The sequence below is a fragment of the Protobothrops mucrosquamatus genome, unplaced genomic scaffold, assembly GCF_001527695.2.
Source record: "Protobothrops mucrosquamatus isolate PMUCROS unplaced genomic scaffold, P.Mucros_1.0 scaffold370, whole genome shotgun sequence".
NCBI lineage: Eukaryota > Metazoa > Chordata > Lepidosauria > Squamata > Viperidae > Protobothrops > Protobothrops mucrosquamatus.
The window spans coordinates 167015-176168 of NW_015386704.1; the positions used below are offsets into that span (position 1 = coordinate 167015).

Consider the following 9154-nt stretch of genomic DNA (forward strand, 5'->3'; position numbering starts at 1 on the left):
TGCCGGCGCCTCGGCATAGTCAGCTGACTCCATCGCTGACGATAGGGGGCAAAATTCTGGCTCCCTCGGAGAGGGTACGCAATCTGGGGGTCCTCCTGGATTCACGGCTGACACTGGAAGACCAGCTGTCGGCCGTGACCAGGGGGGCGTTCTATCAGGTACGCCTGATTTACCAGTTGCGGCCTTTTCTGGACCGAGATGCCTTGCGCACAGTCACCCATGCCCTCGTCACCTCCCGCCTGGACTACTGTAACGCTCTCTACATGGGGCTTCCCTTGAGGAGCACCCGGAGGCTCCAACTGGTCCAGAATGCGGCCACGCGGGCGGTGTTGGGAGGGACTCGTCGCTCCCATGTAACACCGTTGTTGCGCGAGCTGCACTGGTTGCCGGTGGCCTTCCGGGTGCGCTTCAAGGTGTTGGTTATCACCTTCAAAGCGCTCCATGGCATCGGACCTGGATATCTCCGAGACCGCCTTCTGCCGCAGATTACCTCCCATTGGCCGGTACGCTCCCACAGAGTGGGTCTCCTCAGGGTGCCGTCAGCCAGACAGTGCCGGCTGGCGACTCCCAGGGGGAGGGCCTTCTCGGTGGGACCTCCCACCCTCTGGAACGAACTACCCCCAGAGATCCGGGTGATCCCGGATCTCCCCTCCTTCCGCCGCGCCCTTAAGACATGGCTCTTCCAACAAGCAGGACTGGCCTAAGGGGAAATTTTTAGAGGGGTTTTAAAAGCAATTTTAATAATTAATAAGGCCAAATTTAATATTTTATTTTAACTTTGTTTTTAATGATAGTTTTTGGGGTATTTCTGTAGTTGTTTTTATCAGGCTGTCAGCCGCCCTGAGTCCGCAAGGAGAAGGGCGGGGTAAAAATTCAATTAATAAATAATAAATAAATAAATAAAACAATGTGTAGGAACTAATCAAGGAGAGAAGCAACCTGGAATTAAGAAGAAACTTCCTAAAAGTGAGGACAATTAACCAGTGGAACAGCTTCCTCCATCACTGGAAGTTTTTAAGAAGAGACTGGACAACCATTTGTCTGAAATGATATAGGAACTCCTGCTTGAGCAGGGGGCTGGACTAGAAGACCTCCAAAGTCCCTTCCAGCTCTATTCTGATTGATTGGTCAGCATTTATACATGCAGTCACCAAGAATCGAGCAACTAATGTAACTAAACTCTTCCCAGATATTATCAGGCTACCTGGCTTGTGGATCTCCCTTCCCTCTTTTCAAAGAGATAAATTTTAATCTCTTCAGTAGTCTGGCCTTTCATCCATTTTTCCAGGATTTCTCATTGATAAATGAACATAGGTTTGACCACACTATTAGCAAGATCCTTCCTTCCATCCCATAGAATGCTTTTCATCTGATAATTGAAATTTATTTAAGCTAAATTAATGCTTGCTTATTATCTTGCCATCCAGCTCAAGCTGCTCTTCACTGATGCTACCAAAACAGAGCCAAAACAAAATCTGAATCATCCTACCTCTTTCTTGTTCTTTTTTTTTAATTTTTGTCATCTGCACTAAACAGATTTTATTTTGAACACATCTAAAAGAGTTGCCTTTGATCTAGACTGGATCCTTTGCTAACCTCAGCTGACTCTAAGTAAGCAAATTGCACCTGGTTTGCCAACTGCATCCTTTCCTGGAAAAATAGGAACTGGCCACTTGCAAATATCCCAGTCACCTCTAGACTTCATCACTGCAAAATACGCTATACTTCTGTTCATATTAAGCAATAGTGTGATCTATGCTTTTTTTGGTTTGAGGAAACCTAATCAATTATGGGTTGTTGTTTTTTTCAAAAATAACGCTTAAGCAAACCATGACTTAGTACTTATGTGTAGATAGCTGAACTTTTAGATCAGAGGCGTCAAACTGTCGGCCCACGGGCCGGATGCATCAGAGCAAAACCGCGCCCACCCCATTGCCGGCAATGGCAAAAAAAGTCACGATACGTCACGACACGTCACGTGACGTTGCGAGTTTGACACCCCTGTTTTAGATTGCGTTCTTCATGTTTAACCTTTACAAACTATTCTGAAATTACTATAATGCAAATTACAATAATGAGCTGCTTACTACTATTAATAACAGTGAATATATTTGTCAATATCACATTGATGTCTATTTTGTTCCAAACAGTTCTCACTGCTAGTCTTAATACAGGAAATCTGTGGGATTGTTTGCTTATTGACAGTTCTTTGCAATCATAAGGTATTATTCACTGGTCTTGCTCAAAGGTCTTGCTCTTATGAAGTTACAGTTAGGTAGATGAGAACAAAGAATAGGCCTTTTATATAATTAAGGAAAACCTGATAACAGGAGCAAGATTCTTTTATTGTTCCCATTCATCCAGTGGTGGGATTCAACCAGTTCGCACCACTTCGGCAGAACCGTTAGCTAATTTTTTGTTGCCCAGGCCCAGAATGGACTTCCAGAAGCGGCATCCACACAGAGAACCGTTTGTTAACATATTTGAATCCCACCACTGCATTCATCATATATGGAGACATTGTGGTCTTGGTGCAAGAAGTAAGTTTTGAAAGGTGACTATATTCTAAAAAGAGATGGGCAGAAGGGCAGAAAAGTTAAGAATCATCCTGAGCTAATATTTAACCATTATTTATTTATTCTCTAGAGCAATTTCAGCAAAACCACAAAGTCCCTATTTGAGGAAGTGTTTCCAAATAACACAAAAGGCACACAGCTTTCCAAGATGGATGAAGAAAAGTTTTCAGATGATTTCCGGACATATAAAGGTATCTAACTTTCCTTTTAGAATGTAGTGTCTTTCTAACTGAGATATAGATTTATCCTGGAGGATCCCTTGCCTTCATATCAAGTTGGCTTCTCCAAGGTCAGCTTTCTGAAGCCTCATTTCCAGATGACTCGAGGTGTGGTGAGTGGCAACCAGGGACTAAAACTTTATGACAGTAAAGTAACTGATAGATGTTTGTCTGATGCCTGTCCAGTTGCCTTTTTAGCACTGAGTAAAGATCTTTCCACTTCCAGCTTTTAAATTTCTTTTATGCTCCACACTTCAGGTGATTTTCATGCTTAATATGATGTCATATTTTATGTTCAGTGTTCCCTCATTAATTTGCTTTTCCACATAATCCCATGTCTTTTTTTTCCTTTGAAAGCAACCAGGTTTCAAATAAATAAGCAAGTTGCTTGAAGTGAGACTTTCAAATTCTCACTTGTCTAAAGTATTTGTCTATTTGCCAGAAAATCACAAATAGGTGCTGTTGCTAGAAATATCTGAAGAAAAATGAAGGATGACAGCATCCAAGCAGTAGCACAATTTTTTTTGAATGACATGTTTACACACAACAATTCCAATCTGCAACAAGCGTTTGGGAGGGGGATGGAAATAGGCTTTAAACTTTTGCTCTTCTCAACCCCACCAATATGATTTGGTACCCAGGTATACCCAGGACTCCCTACTGCAGTCAATAATGTCCTGTTCAATTAGCTCTAATAGGAAGAAGCTGCTGTAAATCCCACATCAGAGAGGTTCGGGGGGCTGAAGCGAGGCGCTGCTGCTACTGACAACCTTAAAATGTGTTGACCTCATTCCCAGAATTCACCAGCCAACAGTGCTGGCTGGGGAATACTTGGAGTTGAAGTCTACATGTTGTAAAGTTGCTAAGGTTGAGGAATATTGGTATAGAGCACGGGTGTCAAACGTGTTGCAACGTGTTGCAACTTTTTTTGCATTGCCGGAGCTGGGGTTGGTGCGGCCTCTGGCAACTGGCCCACGGTCTGGCAGTTTGACACCCCTGGTATAGAATAAATCAGGTTACCTTGACAGAGATATATAGGAACTGTTACCTAGGCAAAAGAGACTAAAGCATTGTTTGAGTCCTAAACTATGAGGCAAGATTCAGAGGCAGCTCAGGCAGACACCTCCCTAATTCACTAAAACTGTAAATTGGAGGAAGACGCATAGCAGTCTTTCTCAATAAAATGGTTTTAGCCTGTGGAGTCTAATTTATCTAGTCAGGTTGACCCTGAAGAACAGCCTCTCCATAGAGATCAGGCTGACTCCCTTTGTTGGTGCTTCAGAAGTCCTTGAAGACAGTTTTTATTTCTTTTGTAGCATATGTTGTACACAAATGAAGACAAATATACATTGTACAGTTTCAATTTTTCTATTGTTTTAACAGCTGTTTTATTGATATTGTGCATGCTTTGACTTTTAGTTGTTCTATGTTAGCTGCCAAGGGTCTTTTTTTATTGCAGTAGCATAGAAGTATCTTTAATATACTACAGATAAATGATACCGTCCTGATGCAGATCGAGGATGCCATATACTTTACATTGACTGAAAAGACAATATAAAGAAATTCATCCACATGAGGAGCTCTTCCAGCATAGATTACAGCAAAAGTGGTGATCTGAGTGGACACCTGTTATTAACTGCCCTATCCCAGCCTTGAGTTGGATAAGTGTGGCTATTATTTACTTTTTAAAAGCCATTCAGGCAAATTGCTAATTGTTTGAAGAGCTTTGCTTGTAGATTAGTCATCCCCCTCAAAAAAGCTAGCTAGCTAAAAATGTATTACTATAGAGTGAGGTCCATTTCTCCTACTATGCAAATTCCAGTAGGACAGTCAATAAGGCATTTATTTATTTACCATTAGGACAAATGGGACTGATTAGGTTGCAGCTTTCTGCACATTTCCAGATCACTGCAAGATTCAGCAGGGCTGAACTTTTGGACTCTGTCCTTCATGTTTTGCCATGAAAAGATCACCTGTTACCTTTCATTTTAGTTTACCTTTCAGGGTGGGTTTAACTGTGTGTCAAGCTAGTTTGACTCCTGACAGCTGCCTGCACCAGTCCTTGCATTTTTCTTAGTGTGATTTTTGGAAGTGGTTTGCTTTTACCTGCTTCACAGACTTGAGAAAGGGTGACAAGCAAAAAGATACCCTCATCTGACTTTGTACCTAAGGCAGGACTAGAACTTATAGTCTCCTAGTTTCTAGCCTGGTGCCTTAACCATCATACCAAACTGCCTCAATTTTTAGGGTAGTGCTGCAAAAAGAACCTGTTATAAAATTCTACAGAATTTACAGTTCTATAGTTATTTAAACACACATGCATATACACATACAATCCTTCTCAGACACACACTGCAAACCCCTTAAAGCTGTTCCTGTCCTGGCCTGATGCTAGGGGGATTCTAAAATGGCTTAAGAAAATGATGTCCAAATGGGGATGCTTTGTCAGCAAGTTGCTATGTATTTAGACAATAGGCTATCATGGTCCCCACAGACTAGTATTTTTCAACCCTGGCAGCTTTCAGATAGGCGAACTTCAATTCCCAGAATGCTCTAGCTAGCCTGGCTTTTTGGAGAATTCTGGTAGCTGAAGTCCACAGATCTGAAAGCTGCCAGGGTTGAGAAACAGTGTCGTAGACAATTCCCCAGATTTTCTGTCTCACCAATCATAGGAGATGACTCAATATCACAAGAAGTAAATAAAATGAAACTTTATTTTTTTAAAAACTCCAATGATATAACATGAAGCATAATTTGCAAAAAATATTTTTTGTTTTAATTTTTAAATTAGTGATCATGCGGGGGGGACAGCTTTAAAATGACTTTGTGTTTATTTATAATATTACAGATCAATAGCTTTTTAATTATATATTTGGTCCCAAGAAATAAATAAAGAGACAATAAGTCTTGAACTCAGTTTGAAATTACACAATAATGTCTATACTAGCATCAGCTAATATAAAGCCCTTTCCTATATACCAAAAGTTTGGAATGTAATTTCCAGCACTGCTAAAAATAAGTCTCTTGACCTAAAAAGGATTGCCCATTCTAAAAATAAGTGAGAAGGCCTGAATAGAATCCAGTACCCCTCAAAACAAGATCTGGAAACCATTTATTAATGAAATTTTCATTCTCGAATTGTTGAAAGAAACACCAGGTGACTGAAAGAGCACATAGCTCAGGCCACTTCTCTTGTCTGCTATAAGGAACATCCACAGAAATTCCTACCCATTAATTGGACAACATTTTTACATTTTTGTTCTTTCCTTTCACATAAAGGAGGAAGAAACCTGATCCCAAGATCATACTTTCCGATTTATGCACTACTGGGTATCTCTTATTTGCTAATTCTCATTGGTTATGTGGTGGCCTTCTCCAAAGGTATGTTTTCCTCCTTCACATTTTGCAATATTTCATCTAATAAAAGAGGGACATCTATATAATATAGGTATATAAAAACACGTGCGTATTCGAATGCAATGTTGTGTCAAAATTTCAAAGCAATCGGTGAAGAACTTTCGGAGATTTAAGATTTTGAACAAACGAACATTTACATTTTTATTTATATAGATTGTGGGTAAATGCCATCTTTCAGGAAAAGAAGTCTTATCAAAACAGTGTGTAAGATGCACCAATTTCATTAATAAAATCATAGTTAAGTAGAAATTGGGAGGTTGTTTCCACTGAAACATTGAAACATTGCCGCAAAGATGTTTCAAAGATGTCCGCAACTGGAACAAACTCTTTTTTTATTATTAGTTTATAATATACGATACAATGAAAATACAAAAGCAAATAGCGGAAAAGATAGGGAAGGGAAAAGGGAGTAGAGAAATGAGATAAGGGAGAAAAGAAAAGAAAAAAACGGATTAACTTCTGACTTCCTTTGGTGCAGTAAAGTCGAGTGTCAAACCTCAACTTTTTACTTTTACAAAATAATATAAACTAGCCATTTCGACAACATCAAGTCTATCTAATTGGTAAAACTCAAAATCAAAATTTCATTTTTTTTCACCTCAAGCACAAAGTCTAGAAGCAATTTCCATGTGGCAATAAAAATGTTCGTATTCTTTTCTTTATCAACTGGAACAAACTCTGAGGTGCTTGCCTTCTCTTCCAGGACTACTTCAAAGGGCTGTTGGTACTGGTAGTTACAATTCTGTAGTGACCAGAAGGAAACAGTCCTACGAGAGCAGCTTCTGAGATGGGCATCATCTGCCCTTCTCTTCTTATTACAGTTCTGTTCTTATTATATGGAGTGACATTGCAAGATTTCTAATATGCATTTATTTCTCTTCCTTCACAATCTTAGTCTCAACAATTTCATCCGAATTCAATAAGATGAGCCTCGATTTTTCAAAGGATCCCCTTGGCCGGGACTTTCACTGTAAGTTTCTCTATTTCCCTTAGCAGAGATTAGCTTTCTGGTCTCTAATTCATGGGGCAATTCTGCTCCAGTTTTTTTTTTAAATTCTGCTGTAGGTAAAGAAACAGTATTACTTTAGTGCAGGGGTAGTCAACCTTGGCTCTTTTATGACTCGTGGACTTCAACTCCCAGAATTCCTGAGCCAGCATAGCTGGCTCAGGAATTCTGGGAGTTGAAGTCCACGAGTCATAAAAGAGCCAAGGTTGACTACCCCTGCTTTAGTGCATGCTCTCTAGCTTTGTCTGTGCAACTTGTTTTATCAGCCCTTATCATCAGAAGAAAAAGCACATTTTGATCTTGCATGAATTGATAAGCCAAGCCAGTATCAGTTTTTGACTTTATTTTTTTCCTCCTATTGTTCAGTGTTCCCATGTGGTGCTGACAGTAGACAATGGGAATATTTTAGTGGAAAGTGTTACTACTTCTCCCTGAAGTCAATTCCCTGGCATGAAGCCAAGGCAGACTGTGAACGCAGACAATCACGGTTGGTCATCATTGATAGTCTTGCAAAACAGGTAAGATGGGACACCTACAGATTTGATGTAAATTTTCTTCCCAGGACATACCGATAGCAAGCATGAATAAAGCTAAGGTATCATTTATTTCCTATCTTGGATGCCTTGTTCTGGTTCAGATGGCATTCATTTCTAGAATTTATAAGAAGTAATTCAACCTCCATTTTTCTCCTTTCTTCTATTTTATGGTTGCAAAGGAAATATTCTCCAGTCTAAATGCCTTTATTCATATTTCTTGGATTTTTCTCTTGCAGAATTTCATAGAGACTCGGACCAGAAATGAACGTTTTTGGATTGGTCTCCATGACCAACAAAGAGAAGGAGAATGGAAATGGGAGGATGGCAGTAGTTACAGAAATGGCTATAAGTGAGCACTGAATAATTTTTATTGTTGTTGTTGTTAGCAGAGTTGGGGAACATGTGGCTCTTCACTTGTTGTTGAACTTCAATTCCCAGATGCCCAGGCAGCACTGTTAAGGTTGAGGGATATATTGGGAACTGTGGTTCATCACCAACTGAATGGCTATCACTTGCTCAGCCATCATGAAGCAGAAACTCACCTTCAACTCCAGTTTTTTTCAATGTCTCTGAAATTCTGACAGGCAGAATAAGTGAAAGACTGGTTTTAAACATCGTACCAAGCAATAAAAAGATTTTATGCTGGTTTAACATGATGTATGAACTCAACCAGCAATCACTAACAGGAACATAATGACCCTCAACATCCTTTAGACTTGTAATCCTATAATCATATGACCTAAAATAAGCCACATAAAACCATTTGTTTCCGGGCAAGATCTGCGTCTACAGTATTTAGTAAATCTATTTGGTTGTGAAACTGATGAGGAGTTTCCACTTTTGTTCAGAAACATTTATCAGTAAAATGTTTAGGAAACAATAGCTTGATGCCTCCAGAGTTAAGTTTACTGAATCTGAGATTATTCTTGACTATTTGAGATAAAAACATGGACCATCTCTTGCTTCCATCTCAGGAATTGGAAGGTAGGTGAACCCAACACCTACCAGGGTCGTGAGGAGGACTGCGCCCAAGTTTGGATTAATGGTGAATGGAATGATTTTATCTGCACATCCGACAGCCATTATGTCTGTGAAAAACCCTTATCGGCCAATCCCAACAGTCCATCACACAAGCTCTGAGCCTTGAAGCAGAACTTCTCAAAAACAATTTGGAAGGAAAGATTGCAACCCTCACACCATGATTGACAAAGCAGCACTACACTTTTGCTAGACTAAGATCTCAATTTAACACGGAATCAGTACCATATTGGTAGCTCTGGATTATCTGACAATTCTGTAGCTAAATCAAATTATGCATGTAAATTTTCTAAGCAATTGTTTTCTCCAATCTGGAGGAACCAAATACTAATCTACCTTCCAAGGTGTGGAAAGTATTCCTGA

General features: G+C 39.9%; 1 protein-coding gene across 1 annotated transcript; it reads left to right on the forward strand.

Moving 5' to 3' along the window:
• The first annotated feature begins 2724 nt into the window (after nt 1–2724).
• On the forward strand, nt 2725–8893 carry LOC107287241 (hepatic lectin-like). Its single transcript, XM_029284092.1, has 6 exons — nt 2725–2767; nt 6077–6175; nt 7107–7181; nt 7584–7735; nt 7990–8102; nt 8728–8893. The coding sequence occupies exons 1-6, from the start codon at nt 2725–2727 to the stop codon at nt 8891–8893; spliced, it is 648 nt and encodes a 215-aa protein (XP_029139925.1).
• The last annotated feature ends 261 nt before the right edge of the window (nt 8894–9154 follow it).

Coding starts and splice junctions, on each gene's coding strand:
- LOC107287241 (XM_029284092.1), top strand. CDS start 2,725: ATGGATGAAGAAAAGTTTTCAGATGATTTCCGGACATATAAAG. Junction 6,176..7,106: donor TGTGGTGGCCTTCTCCAAAG/GTATGTTTTCCT, acceptor TCACAATCTTAG/TCTCAACAATTTCATCCGAA. Junction 7,182..7,583: donor CCTTGGCCGGGACTTTCACT/GTAAGTTTCTCT, acceptor CCTATTGTTCAG/TGTTCCCATGTGGTGCTGAC.